General features: G+C 54.1%; 1 protein-coding gene across 3 annotated transcripts in view; it reads left to right on the forward strand.

Moving 5' to 3' along the window:
• LOC103668812 (coronin-7) overlaps positions 1-21,915 on the forward strand; it is a 56,671-nt gene that overhangs the window by 4,310 nt on the left and 30,446 nt on the right. The window contains exons 4-7 of one of the 3 annotated variants that reach the window (XM_040635399.1): positions 3,145-3,215; positions 3,638-3,821; positions 6,616-6,692; positions 18,123-18,173. In XM_040635399.1, the coding sequence (XP_040491333.1) occupies positions 3,145-3,215; positions 3,638-3,821; positions 6,616-6,692; positions 18,123-18,173 (383 nt within the window). Of the gene's footprint in view, positions 1-684; positions 3,216-3,637; positions 3,822-6,615; positions 6,693-18,122; positions 18,174-21,915 lie in introns of those variants that run through there. The other 2 variants (XM_040635398.1, XM_040635397.1) reach the window with 2 other exon arrangements.

The following is a 21,915-nucleotide window of genomic DNA, read 5'->3' on the forward strand; positions in this document are numbered from 1 at the left end:
CCAGTCTGAGTGTGCAGCTCCGTGTAGGGATCCGGGTGATGAGAACAGCAGCCAATAAAGTAACAGTGGTGAAGACTGGTCAAGAGCTCTCTTTGTGCTAAGAACGTTGTCTACACTTTCTCACCTTATTCTTTCTTAAAGCCTTTTACAACTTTATTGAGGCATCATTTACGTACCATTAACGTGACTTGTTTTGAGCGAGGAATATGATGACTTTTATGGAAGTGACAGAGTTGGGTATTCAAAACCCAGTTTTAGAACATTCCCCCAGAGGATTCTTATGACCCGTTGCAGTTAATCCATTTCCACCTCTGGTCCCGAAGCCTCAAACACCGGTCGATCTACTTTCTGCCTCTGCTGCCAGGGTCTGCAGGCTACCGGCACGGCCAAAGCTGGCCAGCTGCCTGTCTTTGTAAATAGCGTTTTTTGGGACACAGCCACGCCTCTTCATTGACATTCAGCCTGTGACTGCTTTCCCCCAGCAACCACAGAGTCGAGGAGGTGTGACAGAGACCGTATGGTCCCCAAGCCCTCAAGTATTTACCATCATGCCCTTTGCAGCAAACGTTTGCCAGCTTTTGCTCTACAGCCCAGCCTTTTCTGGACGTTTCGCATAAACAGAATGATACCCCCATAGTCTTTCAAATCTGGCTTCTTTCACTTAGCATAACGGGTGGAGCTTCATCTTTCTGGTAACACGTGGAAGGAGTCTACTTTCTAACCACTCTTACACCTTTTTGAAGAAAGTTTTTAAATGACCTATTTTTTAGCTAAGGAAATTAAGGCTCAGAAAGATGAGGAACCTGCCAACACTGGCAGTGCTGCTGGCAGGGCTGGACTTGGAACCAGGGTCTGTCTGACCCCGGTATTGTTTTTTTGTGTTTTATTGCTGTCGATGATGTTTTAGATTTATTTATTTGACAGAGAGGGAATGTCCACGTGTGCATGGGGAATGGGGCAGAGGGAGGGAGAATCCTGAAGCAGACTCTCCACTGAGTGTGGAGTCTGACTGGGGCCTCGATCCCAGGACCCCAAGGTCATGATCTGAGCCAAAACCAAGAGTGGGCCGCCCAACCGATTGAGCCCCTCGGGCACCCCTGACCGCTGTATGCTTGATGCATGTTACCCATGAGGGAGCTGCCCCAGGTTGTTGGTGTCTGTCAGGTAGTGAGGCCTGTTGGTGGGGGGCCTTTGAGGAGAAGCTGGACCAGACCTCTTTGGATAGGGTGTAGCCTCACCGTGGCCTCAGCTGTACACAGCCTTGCCAGAGCGCTGCTCTGGGGGCACCTCTGGTTTGTCAGAACCTGCCTTCGAGGCAGCAGGCACCATTCTGTCCTCGGAGGTGCCGCTGGTAGGGGAGAGTGTGGTGGGCTGGCCTCTAGCTGCTCCCCTGCCTTCAGGGGTGTCTTCTGCCTCCTGGCTCAGGGCCAAGTGCCCTTCAGCCCGCCCGCGCAGGGGAGCACGGGGCTGGGAAGCGTTTGAAGGGTGTTCCTGCAGTCTGGGCTGTGGGGCGGCTGGGAACCTGCTCCGACCTGGGAAAGGCAGTGTGGTGCTGTGCTGAGGATGTAGGTTCTGAACCCCAGCTGACCACCCGACCGTCAGCCTTGCCCCTTCTTAGCTGTGTGGCTCTGGGCAAGTTACTTAACTTTTCTGTCCTCATGTTCTCGTCCCCCAGTTGGGGATAATGCCGCAGTGCCATCCTGAGGGGTCACTGTGAGGGTTTGGTGAGGTACATGCACATAAGGGACACAGGCCTGCCAGCTCAGCTGGGCGCTCAGGTCGACCACATCACTGCTGCTCCCTCCCTCGGGGATGCCAGGTTGCTCACGCTGCCTGCTGCACCCGGCCCGGGCCCTGCCCTGTCCAGTGTGGAGCCCACAGGCAGGGTGGCAGGGAGTCCAGACCAGGGCTGTCCCAAGGGGTGCCTGTCTTCACCTGCCCCTTCTTTTTTTCTCTTCTGGCTGGGATGCCCAGAGTCTGGCTCTGGCCCGAGAGGAAAATATACCTGCTGGACCCCCCCCGCGGAGGCAGCAGAGATAGTCACTGTGCTCCTTACGCTGGTGATGCGAGCCTGGCCATCATGCTCACGTTCCCTGCCACTCCCCATACTGAGCCCTGGCCTCCTCACCCCCCTAGTGAGGTTCAGGAAACGGGGGTTTCCTCTCAGGGCTGAGGCTCACTCTGTGTGCTCCTGTCTCCCTCTCATGGCCTCCCAAAGCTGAGCAGCTCGGGTTCTTGGGTCGCAAAGACCTGAGACCAACTCTAGCCTGCTTTAGCCAGAAAGGGATTTAGAGGAGAGCTTCCAGAGCTGAAGCCTGGGGAGTTTCCAAAACCGAAGGAGCAGCTGGACATGCAGGCCTTAGGAGGGTCCTGGCGTGGGAGCTGACGGCTCCCTCCCAGCTGGCTGCCCTCCACCCGGGCTAGTCCCTGAGGCGCCCTGTCACTAGGACTTCCAATTCCTGGTTTAATTCCCTTAAGAGAGAAGCCAGCCGCTCAGCCTTGGGTCACATACACTCTGACAATCCCCCGCCCCCGGTGGGGACTTGAGGGGCAGAGAACTCATAGCTGGGGCATGTCACCCAGGCCCCTGGTTCCCTGATGTTTTAACCTGTTCCTGTCCTTCATATTCTTCAGGGCTCACCGTGTTTCCTCCATGAAGCTGCCCTGAGCCCTGACCTTAGAGTCCCTATACTCAGTGTGCAGAGATATGTGTGTGTGTGTCTCTCTCTGCGGAGGGGCTGAGGGTCTGTCAGGGCTAGATGGTGTCTGTCCAGTGTGAGAATCCCTGTGGGCCCATAACAGGGCTGGTGCTTATGTTCATTCACGCATTTGCAGGCCGGGCCCTTCACTGGGCTCTGGATATGGGACCAATGCAGGTGCTTGGTAATTTGAGGAACTTCCTGCCTGTCATCATGCCTCCTGATGCCAGGCCTTTGCCCATCCTGGGGGGGGTCCATCACAGGCGGGGATTTCCAGAGGTGCCTTTCCTTATGGACCTTCCCCCTGCCACCATGTGGGCAGAGCTGTCCCCACCTCTGAAACCCTGGGCTGTGGTTCCCCACCTTGGGGAGATACCATATTGGGCTGGAAACAAAGTTCTGGTAAGTTCTCGCCAGGCCTGTGTCAGCCATTGCTCTCCCGTAGACCTGGTCACGGACTTGGACTTCTCTCCCTTTGACGACTTCCTCCTGGCCACGGGCTCAGCTGACAGGACGGTGAGTGGGGCTGCTGGACGAGCTGCTCGATGTCCCTGCCACTCCCCTCCAGGGTCCTTGGGCCCTCCACAGGCGTGCAGAGCTGGGGTAGCCCAGAGTCTCAGTTCCTCGGCCCACACCGGCTCCCGTGTGTTCCCATGTGCTCCAGTGCCCTTGCCGGGAGCTGTGGCCCTCGCTTGCTATTCTGCTGCTGGGCTGCCTGAGGAGGGCAGGGCGGGGGTGGTGTGGGGCTGTGGAGGAGATGGAGGAGAGCTTCCCAGCCCCGTGTGTCCCCCCCCTGACACCCCCGCCTCTGATGACACCCTGTGATCCTGGGCTGGATTGCCCCGTGTTTCCTCACATGGGATACACAGCCCCCATGCCCAAGTACAACCCCTGGCGTTGGGGCAGCCCTAGGCTCACAGACTTGCTCTTTCCCGTAGGTGAAGCTGTGGCGCCTGCCCGCCCCTGGCCAGGCTCTGCCCTCGGTGCCTGGGCTGGTGCTGGGCCCTGAGCCAGTCCAGGTGGAGGTGCTGCAGTTCCACCCCGCCGCAGATGGCGTCCTGGTGAGCGCAGCGGGCACGGCCGTGAAGGTCTGGGATGTAGCCAAGCAGCAGGCCCTCACAGGTAGGAGCTGCGCTGGCCACCCCTCCCCAGGCATCGCCATCTGGATGGCACTCTGTCACTTTATGTGTTCGATACCGTGAATTTTAAAATATGTGTTAAAGTCTCGTGTGCCCGTGGTAGGAAAGGTGGTGAGATTCTACCAGACCTACTACAAATGCTCCATCCCACTTCCTGTAGGCATCTGTTTTCATTTCGTGAAGTTGTTTTTCTTCCGTATGCCTGAGTACCGTCCTTATACTGTTATTTCTTGAGCGTATGTCACTTCGGTTTTGAAAACAAACTCCTGGCTGCTTTTCTGCCAGACGAGGATTTTGCTGTCTTGCAGCCCCTTCCCCCAGGCTTCTCCTCTCATTTTCACGGCTGAGCCTGTCTTACTGTGTTCCAAGTCTGGCTGCTCTAAGCCACCCCCACGGCCGGGGCGGCTTACAAACGGCAGGAACTCATTGCTCCTGGTTCTGGAGCCTGGACATCCAAGATCAGGGTGCCGGCAGACTCAGTGTTTGGTGAGAACCTCCTTCTGGGTCATAGATTGCCATCCTGCTGGTGTGTCCTCATGTGGCGGAAGGGACGGGGGACCTCCCAGGGCCTCTTATGAGGTCACTGACCTGGTTCAGGAGGCCCCACCCTCGTGACCTAATGACCTCTCAGAGGCCCTGCCTCCAGACATTGTCACAGCGGGAGTTAGGTTTCAACATATGGGAGGTGGGGGGTGGACACAAACATTCAGACCCGCATAGATGATGACAGCTTTGGGTCAGATTCCTCAGTGAATGGTTGTGACCCTGTGACCTATGCAGAGGCCTAGTGTTTTGTGCTGACGCCACGGAGTCGTTTCTGCCGAGGCCCTGACACGCTCATCCCCTTTTTAGGGCAAAGACATGATGCTCTGAGAGTTAAAGGACAGCCATGCCTTCTAGGACTGTGCAGAGCGTCCAGGGTGGGCCAAGCTCACTGAGGTGAGGTCTTCAGCTCTGGGGCTAAGACCAAGGGGCCAACTGAGGGCTGTCGGTAGTGTGAACTACCCAGCTCCTGGCACCATCAAGGAGACCAGCTTGACCTTTGGAGCAGAGGGGACAGTCACCAGGCAGTCTGTCATTAGTGGGTCACCCAGCTCTAACTGCTGTGTCTCAAGCCCTCTCAGGCCCGGAGCTGTACTGAGGGCTTCCTGCCTACCCGGCACAGTGGTTCCACTGGGCATCGCTGCCATTCCCATGTCACAGATGAGGTTAAACAACAGGGCCAAGGCCACGGAGCAGGTGGGCAGCAGGGCTGGGGTTAATCCCAGGGGAGTAAGCCTGGGCAAAGTGGTTATCTGCTGCTGCGAAATGGATCATCACAGAATGTAGAGGCTTAAAGTAATTACAAACATTTATCATCTCACAGTTTCTGAGGGTCAGAGATTTGGGAGCTGCTCAACTGGGTGGTTCTGGCTCAGGGACCATGAGGTTGCAGTTGAGACATTGGCTTCCTCATTGGAAGACTTGATTGGGGCAGGAGGCTCGGCGTCTCAAAGGGTTCACGGACACGGTGCTGGCTGTGAGCAGGACACCTCAGTCCCTGCCATGGGGCCTCTCCCTGGGCTGCCTGAGTGCCCCCGCAGTGTGGTGGCTGGCTGCCTCTGGTGGGCCATCCATGGGGGATGGAGCAGGGAGGAAGCGGCAGTGCCTTTCATGACCCTGCCTTGGAAGTCACACGCCTCCACTTACACCAGGCTCTCTTCGTTAGAAGCGAGTTACTAAGTGCTGCTCACACTCAAGAGAAGGGGAATTAGGCGCCACATTTTGAAGGCAGGGTGCGTTAGATCCCTAGGGCTGCGGTAATGAAGCACCAAAAACTGGATGACTTCAAATAACAGGAACTTCCTGTCTCATAGTCTGGCGAACGGAAGTCTGAAACCCAGGGGGCCGGGCAGGGCGCGCGCCTTCTGAGGGTGATGAGGGCAAGTCCGTCCCAGGCCTCCCAGGCGTCCCTCGGCTTGGAGGTGGTGTTTTCTCTGTGTCTTTGCATTGTCTTCCCTCTGTGCCCGTCTGACTCTGTGTCCAAATTTCCCTTTTCATGAGGACCAGTCCTACTGGACTAGGACCCACCCTAATGATATCTGCTTAAGTTGATCTTCTGCAAAGACCGTGTTTCCAAAGAAGGGTACTGCACAGGTGCTAAGGATTAGGACGTCGGCATCTTTTTTTTTTTTTAAGTTTGTTTGTTTTTAAGGAATCTCTCTACCCAGTGTGGGGCTTGAACTCCCGACCCCAAGGTCAAGAAGTCGCATGGTCTTCCGACATTGCCGGTCAGGCATCCCAGCATTTTTTTGTGGGGAGACAGTTCAACCTATAATAGGACGAGCATCACATAATTTGTGGACATATTTTAAAACTGTCACACTGGGGTAGGAGCAAGGATGGCCCAAGCAGAGCCCAGGGTGGGAATGTGTGTGGCTTGGCCACGGGCTGGTGTGACTCAGTCGGGGTGTGTTGGTGAGTGACTGGAAGTAAGCCTGGGCGGGACGTGAGAGCTGGGCCGAGTGAGAAGCAGGGAGGCTCAGAAGGTCTTTGAGTAGAAGCGTGGCCTGATGGGGGCAGGGCTAAAGGAAGAAGTCCAGGCGCAGTGCAGCGCGTCTGAAAGTGCAGTTGCCCTTGCTCCTCCAGCTGAAGAGAGAGACCCTTGCAGCTTTTGCCTCTATCCTGGGCATAACCCCAAGCTAGGCCCTCCTGCGCCCACTTCCCTGGTGCCCCCATTGCCCAGGACAGAGTTGGGAGACCTGGGCCCCCTCCTGACTTTGGCTGCTTTTCTGCAGAGCTGGCGGCCCATGCGGACCTGGTTCAGGGTGCTGTCTGGAGCTGGGACGGAGCCCTGGTGGGCACGATGTGCAAGGTAAGCCGCTGGGCCGTGAGTCTTAGGGAAGTGCCTCTGGTGGGGACTGAGGCGTGGCCAGCTCTGTGGGGATATCGTGTTGAGGAGCACATGTCCTGGGCTCTACCTGGCTGGCTCCGTGATATTTATGGGGCAGAAAAGCACTCAGGTCAGGGGCATTTGTGAATCCCCTCCCCCCATCTCGGCTGTCCTCACTTTCTGCTTCACACCTCAAAACCCCCACATCTTCTCGGTACCAGGGCGTGGGGTCCCTTGTCAGAAAGGGGCCCTGGTTTGTGTAGTCGACTGCTCCCCACCCTCAGCCAGCCTCACCTGGCTGCTGTGGGCTTTGTCCACACTGCTGTCCTCTCCAGAGGGTCGTGTAGAGCAGCATCCCTACACAGGGCTTTGTGCCAGCCCCCACAGCCAGTCAGCAGGCCTCGGGGTCCTCACGGGTGCCAGGCCCTGTGCTCACCTGGTTGCCTACTGGGCCAAGGCATCATACACATGAAAAGATCAGTGTGAGCCGTGACACGGGCTCAGAGAGAGGGACACGAGGAGCTCTGAGCTGGTTGAGAGGCCAGGAGGCTTGGCCTCAGGCGGGAGCCCCGAAGGGAGAGTTAATGGGGTTGGATGGGGAGAGCTGGGCAGAGTAGTGACAGGTGCAGACCTAGAAGGGGCTGGGTGCAGAGTGCAGTGGGCGAGGTTGGAGTTGTGTGCACAGGATTACAGTAGAAGCAGCAGGAGCCCTTGGGGCATTTAAAGGCAGAGAGGGGTGGGCTGTGGCATGAGGTGAGCACATTTGTGTTTTGAAAGCTCCCCAGTTGCAGTGTGGACAGAACATTGCAGGGATGGGCATTATTTAAAAGGGAGAGTAGGACATCTCCTGGGAGAGACAGGATCATGCTTGGCCAGAGGTGATGCAGAGAGGCTTGGGGGACGCGGAGGGGAGAGCTGTGGGCTGGTGCTGGGCTGGGGTGAGGTTTGGGGGGGTCATGAGGCCGGTTCCTGGGTTGCAGGCTGGAGGAAGCCTGCCGTCCAGACAGGGTGCTTCTAGGGGTAATTCTAGGCCTGTTGGGCTGGAGGGGACTGGGATGTCGGTGGACTAGAGCTCTGGGCAGTAGTCTGAGGTGAAGGTTGAAGCCCAGGTGGCATCTGTGTTCCAGGGTACGTGTCGGGGGGAAAGAGGAATGCCCTCAGAGTGGGAGAGAAGAGGGTGGTAGAGTGAGCCTGGAGGAAGGGCTGGAATCTGTGCAGGAGACGGAAGGGGCCACCCCATGGCAGGAAGGAAGCCAGGACAGGGCTGGCAGTCTATGCTCTGAGGCCCAGGGCGACAGGGTCCCTGAGGGAGGTGGCTGGGGACACCAGGAGGAGTCTGCTGAGGGGTGAATAACGCTTATCTGTTGGATTTGGGGAGATGGGTGAGCTTCGGGACCTCTGGGGATGTGCTGTATCCTAGATCCACATATGCAGGGTTGGAGGCCATGGGAGTCTGCAAGGGCTCCTCTGGGGACTGGCTGGGGGGAGTTGGGGGTGTCGAGGGCTTCTCTGAGGGAGAAAATGTGGGATCTGCATACTTGGGGGATCCTGTTCCCAAATTTCTCTTCTCTGCCTTCTTAGAAGCCTCATTTCCCAGTTCTTTAAAAAAATTACTTTATTTATTTTAGAGAGAGAGGATGCAGAATCGGGGAGGGGCAGAGGGAGAGGGAGAGAGAGAATGTCAAGCAGACTCCACATTGAGCTTGGAGCCCTATGCAGGGCTTGATCTCATGACCCAGAGGTCATGACCTGAGCTGAAATCAAGAGTCGGACGCTCAACTGACTGAGCCATCCAAGTGCCCCCCACCCAGTTTTTTTAATCAGCTTCTCCCCCATTTGGTTCATCAGACAGTAGGTTCTAGACATTGGCCTGTGTTCTGGGATCCATGGGGCTGCCAGCGCCCAAGGAGCCCCTGCTGCAAGGTGGGGTGGTCACACAGCATGGTGTGGTTCGTTTGCTCAGGCTCTGTGCTGGTGAGCACGGCTTCCCAGGGACAGTGAAGTTGGGCCTGCCTCACTGAGGAGGAGGGGACAGGCGTTCCAGGCAGAAGCACCAGCTGCACAGGGTTCTGGGCTGTGACCTCCCCGTCCAATGAGAAGCCCTCTCTGCCCTGCATTTCCTCGCCCTCCGCTGGTGTGTGAGAGAGAGGCGCACAGAAGGAGACCTAGAGGGACGGAAGGAGGAAGGCAGGAGCAGATGCTCTCGGGAAATTCTTACTCTATGGGGACCAAAGTACAGTAGTTTGTGCGTGTTTTACTAATTTGGGAGAGCAGTGGAAAAGTAAAGAAAAAACATCACCTGCAATCCTCCCACCCAGGGACAGTACCTGTCACTGTTTTGACATCTTTCTCTCTGAGCTTTTCCGAGGCATCTCTTTCTGTATGTGTGGAGATCACGCTCTCCAAGTTACTCTATCCTGCGTTCCCTGTTTCACATAATAAATATGTTCTCCAGTTCATCAGTAACTCTGAGCAGACATTATACAAGATATTTTATCATACAGGTCTACCGATTTGCTGTTTTTATAAGTTGTAACATCTGAATATATTTGCATATAAATTTTGTTTCTTGGGGCGCCTGAATGGCTCAGACAGTTGAGTGTCTGCCTTCGGCTCAGGTCATGATCCCGGGGTCCTGGGATTGAGCTTTGGGCTCCTTGCTCAGCAGGGAGCCTGCTTCTCCCGCTCCCTCTGCCGCTCTCCCTGCTCCTGTTCCCCCCACCTCAAATAAATAAATAAAATCTTTAAAAATTTTTTTTTGTTTTGTTTTGCTTTGCTTTTTTGTTTTTTGGTCTTTATTTTCAACGTGACTTAGCTTAGAGCAAAGGCTGGCAAACTTCCATAAAGGACCGGATAGTAAGTACTTGGGGTTTTGCCGGCCACACCGGATCTGTCGGCACCACCTTGTAACAAGGAAGCAGCCACGGACAAAATGTCAGTGTGTGGGCGTGTCCACGTTGCTGTAAAACTGTATTTGCTGTATCAGGCCTGGGGTTGGATTTGGCTGATTTGGCCTGTGGGCTTTAGCTTGCCCACCCCTGATCTAGATTTTTACCAGGGATGTTGCTGGCTTCTAGGTTGTGAAGATCGGTAAGGTGGTTGATAGATTTTAGCCAGCTGTTTTCCAGAGGAGTAATGCCAGCCCCCTGAAGGCTGTGGTTTCCAGGCTGGGCTTTGGGAGGAGACTTGTATGTCTATAGGTGAGCATTCCGGCCCTTTGAGCCTGCCGCTCCTAACCTGAAAAATGGGGGCAGCAGGAGTACTGGTCCTGCTGTTGAAAGCCCTGGTCACTGAGGCAGGGCCCTGGCTCTGGGCTGCCTGCCTGTCTCTGGCCTGACAGCCCCAGTGGGTATCTGAGGGGATCAGATCTGCAGCCATGTGGGAGCTGCATGGCTGTGATGAGGGGTGGCAAGAAGGTGCCGTGGTGTCCCCAGTGGCAGAGCAGCCCTGGGCAGATGAGGGCAGCATCTTCACAGGAGGGGTAGTTGTGGTGTCCTCCTGTATGAATGTTCTGAGCAGGGACTGGCCTTAGTGGCCCTTGCACAGACCAGCCTGCCTGGACCGTGGCCCTGGAGAGGGAGGAAGGAAGCCAGCAGCGGGGCTCAGGGCAAGCTGGGGCCACCTCTGTTAGAGCTCTCTCTGGCTGCCAGGCTAGACTGCTGTCTGGTGAGGGGGGTCCCACCAACGGCCCACCTCTGGCCTGTGGGTGTGACCTAGATGGCCCTTCACCTAAGAGCTGCAGCCCCCGAGGCCGGTCGAGGCTGTGGCCCTGGGAGAGGTGGCTCCTCTGGGTCTTACATTCTCTGTCCCATATCTCCCCGCAACCCCCCCCGCCCCCGGCCCCAGGTAGGGTGTCTGAGGGTCATGTGTCTAGAGGCTTGACATGGCCCACTCCCCGTGGAGCAGTCAGAGAGGCATCTTCCTTCCGCAGCATGGTTGATTCTGTTTTTGCCATGGCTGCAGAGAGATGGATTAGGATGGAGGCATGTCTCCCAGGGTTTCTGCTGCGTTAGACAGCAGCCAGGTGAAGAGTGTCAGCCGAAGGAGCTGTAGGCAAAGGGGTGGGGGTGGTGGGCTGAGGTCAGCTACAAGGCCAGGTGAGAGGAGTGGGTGTGGTGTGTGGGGGCACGGCATGGGGGGGTGGCAGGGTCTGATGGTACTGTGGGGGTGGGACAGGAGGGGACGTGGGGAGACTGAGGAGTGTTGCAGCGCCTGGGAGAGGGGGCAGTGCAGGTGCCATGCTGTGGTGACTAGGTGACAGCGTGGGCAGGGAGGAGGTGGGAGTGGCTTCCCAGGTGGAGCGGGGTGGAGGCCCTAGAGCATGGGGAAGAGGGTGTCAGGTCTGGGGAGTTCCTGCAGAGGGTCTACTGAGAAAGTGTGCAGGAGCTGTCCAGCCCCTCCTCCCCAGGGCGCTGAGCCCTATTTACCATGGTTTGGTTGGTGGGGTGGGGGGTGAAGAGCTACCCAGTTGCAGAATGCCCCATTGTGTCCTGTCCCCTCCTGCCGGCGTGATGACTCATCTTCTTGCCTGCCGGTGTCCCCTGAAGAAGGATAACGTGTGATGAGGCCACAGCTCAGTCCAGTGGAACTCCCCCGTCCCCTCTAGACCCAGAGAACCTAACGTTGTAGGGAGGAACATGCAGATTCCGGGAGCGGGTTGCTGGAGTGGAGCCCTCACCCACCCCCCACCTCTGCTGTCTCTGGACCTAGGTGCTCTAGTTGTGGGGACAGAGCTCCTTACAATGCTGTTGTCAGGGTGCCGCATCCTGGAGGGGGCGCTGACCCGGCAGGGTGTGACCTGCACTCCTGAGACCTGTCTTGGGAGGCACCATAATCCTGCGTTCACTGCTACCCTCTTCTGCTATAAAGGGGGATCCTTAGGATCCCGGCTGGGTGTGTCAAGTACCAAAACCTTTGGGGAATGGTGCAAAAGGGAAGGCCACCCCCATGACTGAAGATCAGGGGGAGGTGCCCACTGGTTTGTCCCGAGCATGTGGAGGGAGCCAGTGAGTGGGCCCGCGCTCAGCACCGGGGAGCCTGAGCTCTGCTTAGCCAGTGGTTGCCCGCTGGGCTCTGAGTTTACACACAGGGCTGCCTGAGGCCGGTGGGGTGTGGGAAACACTCTGCCTCCTCCCCCAAGAGCCTCCCGCTCTCCACACCATCTCCCACCTGGCTATCTGGCTCTGCCCCCAGGGCCCCTGATTCCCTCTTAAGGCCCCGCAGAAGCCCTTTCCTGCTCCCCTCCCCGCTCCTCCAGCTAAGGGAGAGTGCAGGCAGCCGCTAGGGGGCGCGCCGGCCTCACGGATGGCCGGGCCAGTTGCTCTCCGGCTCCGCGGTCTGGTTGTGCCTGTGAGCCCAGCCCTTAACGTGCACCTCCAAGGCCCAGTGCCACCCCCTCTGCCATGACCCAGCCTCCCGTGTCCAGTGTGACCCCTGGTGTGGATCCAGTGTCAAACTCTGGCATCTGTTGACCCGGCTGCCTTTGGGGAGTACCCGGTGTGGCAAGAATTGGGACTTTGACCCACGAGAAGTGCTGCCATCAGACGTCCTTTTCCTACCCAGGGCTCAGGGATTTGCCCGGGTCATGGAGCCTGTAAATGGTGGAGTTGGTGCCCAAACCCAGGCCATCTGGCTCTCCATGTGGCTGTGGCGCTTAACTGGGAGTGGCCCTTGCTGCCAGGAGGCATCCTCTTTCTCTCTCTCTCTTTTTTAGTGTTTTATTTCCAGGTACTCTCTACACCCAATGGGGGGCTCGAACTCACAACCCTGAGATCAAGAGTCATACACTCCACCAACTGAGCCAGCCAGGCGCCTCAAGGAGGCATTCTCTCTTGCCCGTCATCTCTCAAGATCCTCTGTCTCTCACTGTCTCGTTCTCTCTCTTCCTGTTCTCTGCCTCTCGCTCCCTGGTCTCTGTCCTCCATCTCTAGTTGTCCTCTGTCTCTCTGTCTCTCTCTGTTTCACTGGTCTTTCTGCCTGTTTTGGTCCTGTGTGTCTCTCTGTCCTCTTCTGTCTTGAAACCTCATCCTCCTGAGCCCAGAGCTGTGGAGTGGTGTGGAATGGTGCTGCTGCACACCTCCTTCTTGTACTGTCCGCTTCCCATCTGGCACATAGCAAGTGCTCAGTAAAACGGCAGCTGCGAAGACTTTGCCAGGAGTGACCCATGAGCCTGGGGACCCCTCCAGGTGCATCCAGAAGACCTGGGACTGGCCTATCAAGGGAGGCTGGGCTTCCAAGGCCTCTGGGCTGTCCCCCACCCTTGTCCAGTTGTGCACTCATCGCTGCCCCCTCCATTCCCACCAGCTAGTCTCCTTGCATGGCTTTGTCTTCCCTTCATGTTACATGTCAGCAAGTTCCTGTTTCCACATCTTTGTTCATGCATTTCCACTTCCTGTGAATACCTTTCCCTTCCTAGTGCAAGCTCTGCTTGTCCTTGGAGGTTCATCTCAGGTCTGAGTTTCTCCCCGAAGTTCCCCGTGACCGCTTGTGGGTTGCAGAGTCCAGTACTGGGCAGGGACTATTTGCTAGCCCTGCATCCCAAGCACCTGGGCAGGAACCAGGCAGAAACTGAGCAGATAGTTCCAAGAGTTCCCATATCCCTCCTCCCCCCATCTGGTCTCATGTTGGTTGGCGTGGTGCATTTGTTATAGTTAAACCAATATTGCTGCGTTAACTAAAGGCCAGAGTTTACATTAGGGTTCACTCTTGTTGCATCGTAGGGGTTTTGACAAATGCACGACACGATACACCCACATTACAGCATTGTGCAGAATAGCTTCTCCGCCCTAAAAGTGTCCTGGGCTTCACCCTTTTGTCCCTCCCTTCCTCTCCCAAACCACTGGCAACCACTGAGTTTTTTGCTGTTGCCATGAGATTTGCCTTTCCCCTAATGTCCTATAGCTGGAATCATGCAACATAGAGCCTTTCCAGATTGGCGTCTTTCACTTAATAATGTGCATTTATGGGCCTCCCATGTCTTTTTGTGGACTGACAGCTATTTCTTTATGCTGGTAAAAAGCACATCATAAAATTTACCATCTTAACCATTTTTAAGTATACAGTGAGGTTAAATTTACTTACGTTGTTGTGAAACAGATCTCTTGAACTGAAACTCCATACCCATTAAACCTCAGCTTCTCTTTGCCTCTCCCCCTCGCCCTTGGTAAGCACCATTCTACCCTCCATATCTGCGATTTTTGACCAGCGTAGATACCTCATGTAGGTTGGAATCGTATACTATTCGTCCTTTTGTGACTGGCTGATTTCATTTATCATAATGTCCTCCAGGTTCATCTATGTTGTAGCATGTGACAGGTTTTCTTTTTTCAGGCTGTATAATATTCACCGTGCGTGAATGCCACACTGTTTACCCACTCCTCTGTCAGTGGACACTTGGGTGGCTCCCCCTCTTGGCTGTTGTGCAGAACGCTGCTGTGAGTGCTGTGAATAACAATGTGCTCTTTGTGGCCCTCTTCTCACTTCTTTTGGGTATGTACTCGGAAGTGGAATAGCTGGATCAGAAGGTGATGCTGTTTTTACTTTTCTGAGGAACCGCCACGCTGGTTTCCACAGTGGCTGCACCATCTTACGTGCCCAGCAGCAGCTCACGAGGGTTCCAGTTTTTCCACATCCTCGCTGACGCTTGTTTACTGAGTTTTTGATAGTGGCCGTCCTAATGGATGTGAGGTGATAGCTCCTCGTGGCTTTAATTTGAGTTCCTCTGATGCTTAGTGATGATGAACCTCTTCTCGTATATTTGTTGGCCATTTGTCTATCTTTGGAGGAATGTCCGTTCAAGTCCTGTGGCCATTTTTTAAATAGAGTTATTTAATTTTGTTGTTGTATGAAATCTTCATATATTCTGGATATTAATCTCTTATCAGATACATGATTTGCAGGGGTGCTTAGGTGGCGCAGTCGTTAAGCGTCTGCCTTCGGCTCAGGGCGTGATCCGGGCATTCCGGGATCGAGTCCCACATCGGGCTCCTCTGCTGGGAGCCTGCTTCTTCCTCTCCCACTCCCCCTGCTTGTGTTCCCTCTCTCGCCGGCTGTCTCTCTGTCACATAAATAAATAAAATCTTAAAAAAAAAAAAAGATACATGATTTGCAGACGTCTTCTCCCATCCCTTAGGATGACTTTGAGGAACAAAAGTTAAGTTTGACGTAGTCTCTTGTGTCTGTTTCTGCTTTTGTTCCATGTGCTTTTAGTGTCCTATCCAAGAAATCATTACCGAATCCGATGTCATGAAGTTTTTCCCCCTCTATTTTCTTCTAGGATTTTTATGGTTTGGCTTCTTAGTCTTTTTATCACTGAATAATATTCCATCATATGAATGTACCACAGTTCATCTGTTCAGCTGTTGAGGGACACGTTGATTGCTTCCAGTTCTTTGCAACTTTAAAAGTGTTATAAACATCTATACAGGTCTAAGTTCTTTTTTTAAGAGTTTATTTATTAGAGAGAGAGCGAGAAAGAGCGCGCGCACATGTGTGCAGGGGGAAGAGCAGAAGGAGAGGGACAAGCAGACTCCCCACTGAGCACGGAGCATGAGGTGGGGCTCAATGTGGGGCTCCACATAGGGCTTGATCTCAGGACCCTGAGATCATGAGCTGAGTCTAAGGCAGACACTTAACCGATTGAGCCACCCAGGCTCCCCTCGTAACTCATTTGGATGAATACTTAGGAGCATAATCGCTGGATCATATAGTAAGAGTATTTCTGGCTTTGTAAGAAACTGCAAACTGTCTTCAAAGTTGCTGTTCCATTTGCATTGCCATCAGCAAATGAGAGTTTCTGTTGCTCCCTAACCTTGTCAGCATTTGGTGTTATCATTTTTTTAAATTTTAGCCGTTCTAATCGGTGTGCAGTGGTAATTCACTGTAGTTTTAGTTTATAATTCCCTAATGAGGCGTGATATTAAACATCTTTTCATGTGTTCACTTTTCATCTTGTGTATCTTTTTTGGTGCGGTGTTCATTCAGGTCTTTTTCCCACTTTTTAAATTGGATTGTTTTCTTATTTTTGAGGTTAAGTGTCTTTGTATGTTTGGGGTACATGTCTTTTCTCAGATACATGCTGTGCAAATATTTTCTCCCACTCTGTGGCTTGTCTTTTCATTTTCTTAACAGTGTCTCTGTAGACCAGAAGTTTGTGATTTTAATGAAATCCAGTTTCATCTTTCATAGGTCATACTTTTGATGTTGTATCTAAAAAGTTGTTGCCAGGGATGCCTGGGTGGCTCAGTTGGTTAAGCGTCCAACTCTTGGTTTCAGTTCAGGTCGTGGTCTCAGGGTTGTAAGATTGAGACCCCTGTCAGGTTCCACTCCGTTCAGTGTGGAGTCTGCTTGAGATCCCTTCCCCTCTTGCTCCTCCCCCAGCTTGCGTGCACTCTCTCTTTCTTTCTCTCAAATAAATAAAATCTTTAAAAAAAGAAAGAAAGAAAGAAAGAAAGGAAAAGGAAAGAAAGTGAATTAAAAATAAACAAATAGGGGCACCTGGTGCCTCAGTCGTTAAGCATCTGCCTTCGGCTCGGGTCACGATCTCAGTGTCCTGGGATCAAGTCACGCATCGGGCTCCCTGCTCAGCAGGAAACCTGCTTCTCCCTCTCCCACTCCCCCTGCTTGTGTTTCCTCTCTTGCTGTTTCGCTCTCTGTCAAATAAATAAATAAAATCTTCAAAAAAAAAAAAAAAAAAAACAAGTAGTCATCGCCAAGTCCAGGGTCATCGAGATTTTCTCCTGTATTATCTCCTAGAGCTTTTGTAGGTTTGTATTTTACATTTGGGTCTTGATCCCTTTCAAGTTGGTTTTGTAAAAGATGTAAAGTCTGTGTGTAGATTCATCTTTTCGCATGTGGGTGTACCGTTGTTCCAGTACCATTTGTTGAAAAGACTGTCTTTTCTCAATTGTATTGCCTTCACTCCTTTGTTAAAGATCAGTTGACTGTATTTATGGGGTTCTGTTTCCAGGCTGTCTGTTCTCTTCCTTCGATCGATTTATCCTTATGCCAATACCACAGTGTCTTGGTTAACAGAGCTTTAGAATAGTCAGGTACCGTCTGTCCTTCGACTTGGTCTTCTCCTTCAGTATTGTGTTGATCATTATGAATCTTTTGCTTGTTCATATAAGCTTTAGAATCGATTTCTCAATAACCACAAAATAACTTGCTGGAATTTTCATTGGGATTTTGTTAAATCTGTAGATCAGCTTGGGAAGAATGATATCTTGACAGTGTTGAGTATTCCTATCCATGAACGTGGAATATCTCTCTATTTATTTAGTTCTTTGATTCTTTTCATCAGAGGTTTCTAGTACCCTTCCCACAGATCTTGTACGTATTTTGTTAGATTTATAGCTAAGTGTTTCAGATTTTTTGGTGCTGATCTAAATGGTATCGTGTTTTTCATTTCAAATTCCAATTGTTCATTGCTGGTTCACTCTTTTTCAAAACATGAAAATATGAATCCATGCTGATCGAAACAAAGTGGAACTGTGCTAAGATGAAAATCGGAAAAGCTAATCACCCCCCACCTTCCCCTCCCCAGTACCCAGCATTAATGCACAGCCCATGCTGTTCAAGACCTTTCTTCTTGCTCAGTAAGCTTGCAAAAGCTACAGGAATGTGGTCAAATACAGATCTTTGTTTATTTTTGTCGCAGCAGAATCATACCATCCATGTTATTCTGCACCTTCCTTGTAGCATTTAACAATTTATCATGGCCAAGCCTGTAAGTAATCAGTGGATGCAAACTCTGCCCCCTTTCTCCCCCAGTTCTTTATGCATGTACATTTGTGCACACACACACCGATTACTGCACAGGAATAAAGTTCTTCTGCAAGGTATGGACATTTTATTTTGATATATATGTCTTTTGATCTGTTCCCATCTCCACCCTTAGGTAGTCTGACTCAATAACTGTATGCTGAGTGATGGTTAGGATGTGTAAGCTCGCTATCCTGGTGAGACACCAAGTTCTTTAGGTGTAGAAATGACATCATCTCTTGTGCCTCCCTGCGCTGGGCTGAACACAGGGCCGGGCATTTACCAGCTGGTAGCCTGGAGTTTGGTTCTGGGCCTCAGTTTCTCTATCTGTGAAGGAGTCACGGTGAGAACACCACTTTATGAGGTAGTTGGAAAGATGGGGAGGGCTCATGTATGTAGCAGGCCTGGCACTTAGTAGGTGCTCAGGAAATGTGAACCCCTATCTCTGAGTTCTCTATTGTGGGTGACTGGGGCAGGAAGGGGGGCCTGCCCCCTACAGTGAGAAAAAGGGACCAGACTGGGGAGGGGTCCCCTGGTGTGTGATGCCAGCCCTGTGTACTAAGCAGTGGGGCCATCATAGCCTGGGGGTGGCCCCTAGGGATGCTGCCTGTCTTAAGTGCACTCTCTGTTTACTCCTCTCTCCTTTTCCAGGACAAGCAGCTGCGGATCTTCGACCCCAGAGCAAAGCCAGGGGCCTCCCAGGTGAGTTGTGTGGGCAGGGGGCTGGGTTGAGGCCCTAGTGGCTCCAGCAGGTAAGGTCGGGCAGGCTCCACCTCTTGGCAGAGATTCTGCCACATCCCATGCCCCTGGCTAAGGCCCAGTGGGTGTGTAGGGGTCACCTGGGACTGGGCTCCTGCTACTGGAAGCTCTTTCTGGGAAGCATGTTTTGGGTCCTGGGAGGACCTGGCTTTGATCACAGGGTAGGGTGCAGCCTGGCTTTCCGCAGGCCTTCAGTGGAGACATCCTGTGGCTTTAGGAAGCTAATTTGAGATTCCAGCTTCCTCTCCTTCTTTGAGACCCTCACCCCCCCGACCCTTCCTGGCACAGTTGGCAGAGGCCAGCCTTGGAGGAGCCAGAAAGACACAGCTGCCCACCCCATACGCTTCCAGTCTCATAGCCATTGGACCCCCATTCTATACCTGGAGTCTGTGGGACCCAGGCACCGAGCGTGTTTGGTTTGTGTCTGTGATGGTGGTTGGGGTGCTTGGGGCCTTTTGAGTGCTGGTGGGTGATGGGCTCTGGGTTCATGCTATAGCCATTGAGCCACTGGAGAATCATTCGTTCATTAGATGTCAGCTCAGTGCCAGGCACGTGGTAAAGGGCCTGCCACCGGGGCTGTGGGCCATTTTAAGCAGAAAATGAGATGAGTAGGTTTACAGTTTTGAAAAATTTTTCTAGAAGATGAGGAGGCTCCTTTCCTGAGGAAGGTGAAGATCAGGGTCCTGCTGCCAGCTCAGGGATAGAGGTCCCCAGTGAAACCGAGGCCCATCCCATCACTGATACCCTGTGTCCGTCTCTAGGAGGTTCCCTACCTGGGGTCAAGGGTGATTCACCAGCCTAAACCTGATCAGCAGTAGCTAGGGGTGGGGGGTCTTCTCCCCATACCTGTAGCATGCGTAGGCCGCAGCAACTTTTTGCCCAAGACAGCCCAGTCCCATTTCTGACTGGCTGAAGACCAAAAGGAGGTCCTGTATTGACAGGTGAACCAAGCCAGGCAGAAGTGGTTTTAGCCCGCCCCCCATTCCAGCCCACCATGGCCATGCTTCCCAGAAAGGTTGGCCCTGCGGCTGGCAGTGGTGGCTGTCTGAGTCTCAGAATAGTGTGGGTATGAGCAGTGCACCCCACTGGAGCTTTCCATGCTTGATCTCCAAGCCTCTGCCCGGAACGGGGTTCCCAGGTTGAAGGACAGAGGCTGAGGCCCTCCACCTCCAGCTTTCTCAGGGTCCCAGGGCACCGCGCATGGTACCCCCATTCTTGCCCTAACTGGGCTTGTATGGGGCCAGCTCCCCTGGCCTGAACATTTTCTTCCTTCCTTGCCTCCTCCTCCAGCAAGGGGGGGGGGGTCCGTGATGGTGCTGAGGTGGAGACAGAGTGGCTGCTGTCCAAAGGGCTTCAAGTTCCTAGAAGAACGAAGGGGGAGAGGATCTGGTTATGGAGGGAGCCCCCCTGAATGGGGCTTCTGGGCCAAAGAGACCTGGGAAGAGCGTGGGTGGCTCCTACCCCCTCCCAGCTGCTGGGATGGTGCCTGTGCTCTGCTGCTGGTGTGCTAGTGCGGGGGCAGCAGGGCCTGGAATGCTGCCCTCCTCGTGGCCCTGCCCCCCACTTCCGCCCAGGGCATCTGGCCCACACCTGGCTTCTATTAGGAAAACCACTGCTGGCGGCCAGGGCTGGTGTAAGCTGAGGGGCCAGCTCCGGGGAGAGGTCTTCTGGGAGTGCCTTCTTTTGAGACCCTCCTTCCCCACTAGGGGGGGGGGCGTTGTTGAGGGGGGTCAGGGGAGGATGCACTAGGGGCTGTCACTATAGCCTGGAGGCTGGACGGGGAGCACTGGGGAGTCCTCCCTCTGCTGTCTTTTTTGGGCCCTGTGTGACCTGAACTTGGGTTGGGGGATGCTTGGCCAGCTCCCTCCTATTCCCACATCCCCTACTTTGCTTCTAGATTGCATTTATGACCATTTATTATACCCGGAGCCCTTGGCACACACGATCTTTTTCCACCCTCATGATTGTCTTACAAAGTTGGCCCTTTGGTCATTTCTGTCCCAGCATCACAGCAGGGTGGCCTAGGCAGGCTGTGTTTGAGGTTGAAGCCCCTTCGCTGTGCCGGAGCCTGGGTGGGGGCAGCCAAGGCCCTGAAGCCACGGGCGTGCCAGGGAAGTAGCAGCCTGCAGCTGAAAGGGTGTCCAGGGAGCAATGAGGCTTCAGCAGCATCATCAGGGGCAGGAGGGGCCTGGGATGAGCCCTCTGACCTCTGGCATGGGCTGGTAGACCTGTGCCTTTTGTGTGTGTCAGGCACGCCTTGGGGGGCCAGCATCTGGAGCCCAGGACTGAGCCTGGCCGAGGAGGGGCATAGGTGGGTGTTGGGGGTCTTACACCAGAGAAGGTCCCCTGGGCCGCCCTAGGAAGCTGCCCAGGAGTCCAGGGCTGCTCCTCCAGCTGCCCTACCCCATACAGGAAGCGTTGCCATGGTGACAGAGGGGGGGAGGATTTGGCTGTACTGCAGCTGGAATGCTGGGTATGTGCCTGCTCCTGGCGTCCCTGTGCTGGGCAGTCAGCCCCTCCTGTTCTCTCCTTGGGGCCAGGTGTGGGGGAGACATAAGGGGACCGAGGGGCTTCTCCATGAGCAGGATGCCGTGCTGCCTATTGGGACAAAGGCCACCCCTGTGAGGGGGAAAGCCCAAGGCCTGGCCTGTAGGCTGGGGATTACCACCAGCGGTTTCCCCTAGAGCCTCCTGTGACAGTGCTGGGACTTTGGGGTGGTAGACTGCCTGAGTTCCAGCTAAACCTCCTTCTGCTTAGGAGAATGAGAATTTGGGGATCTGGAGAGAGGGCTCCTCCTCCCTGAGTCCCGCTGAGGTCAAGGAAGAAGAACTTGCCGGTTTTGAAAATGAAAATCATTTTAAGAATGATCTGGGGACAGAGGAAGGGAGGGGGGGGTCAGTGACCATCCCTCCCCAATCTGTGGGGCTTCCTGTGGCCCCAGGTGTGCCCACAGTGGGCATGCTGGGCCCAGTCTAAGCTCCTGCCTTGTCTCCGCCCTCTTGGTGCCTTCAGTGTCCTCAGGGACCAGTGCCCTGCCCATCACTACCTTGTGGGCAACCTGGGTCCCCTGTTCTGAGCTCCTCCAGAGATGTGTGCTGGGGGCACCTGGGACCCGGGGCCCCTCCTGGCCCCAGCTCTGTTGACATCTAGCTGTCTGCTCATCTGTTCTCACCTCAGGTTCCTCTCACACAGACATAGAGCAATCACCCAGCCCACAGGGGACAGGGGGCTCAGGTAGCTGACAGCTGTCTTGCTCGGTGACTCGGGGCAGGTGGTTTCTTCTCCCTGAGCCTCTGGTTTCTCCAGGCGTGAAATAGGAAGGTGGGAGATGGGCCAAGGTAGATTCCATCCCCAACCTGGACCTCTGAATGAAAAATGCTCCATTGCAGCCCACACGCCCTGCAGGCTTGGGGGCGCCTCCGGTCCCTCCCCCCTCCCCCCTGCAGCTGCGCTGGCCTCTTTGCTCTCCCAGGTCCCCACTCTTCATAGGTGCTGGCCCCCCAACCTGGCTCACGCCTGCTGATCCTTCCGCCTTCACTCAAATGTTACTTTAAATCCACTTCCTTCTGTTATACTGTTATTATACTCCGTTATCATGCTTTTTAAGAAGATGCATATTGGATATGTGCCAGACAAGCCCTGAGCATTCACCAGTGTTAACACTTCCCACAACAGCCCTCCACAG

The sequence above is a fragment of the Ursus maritimus genome, unplaced genomic scaffold, assembly GCF_017311325.1.
Source record: "Ursus maritimus isolate PB19 unplaced genomic scaffold, ASM1731132v1 scaffold_2, whole genome shotgun sequence".
Lineage (NCBI taxonomy): Eukaryota > Metazoa > Chordata > Mammalia > Carnivora > Ursidae > Ursus > Ursus maritimus.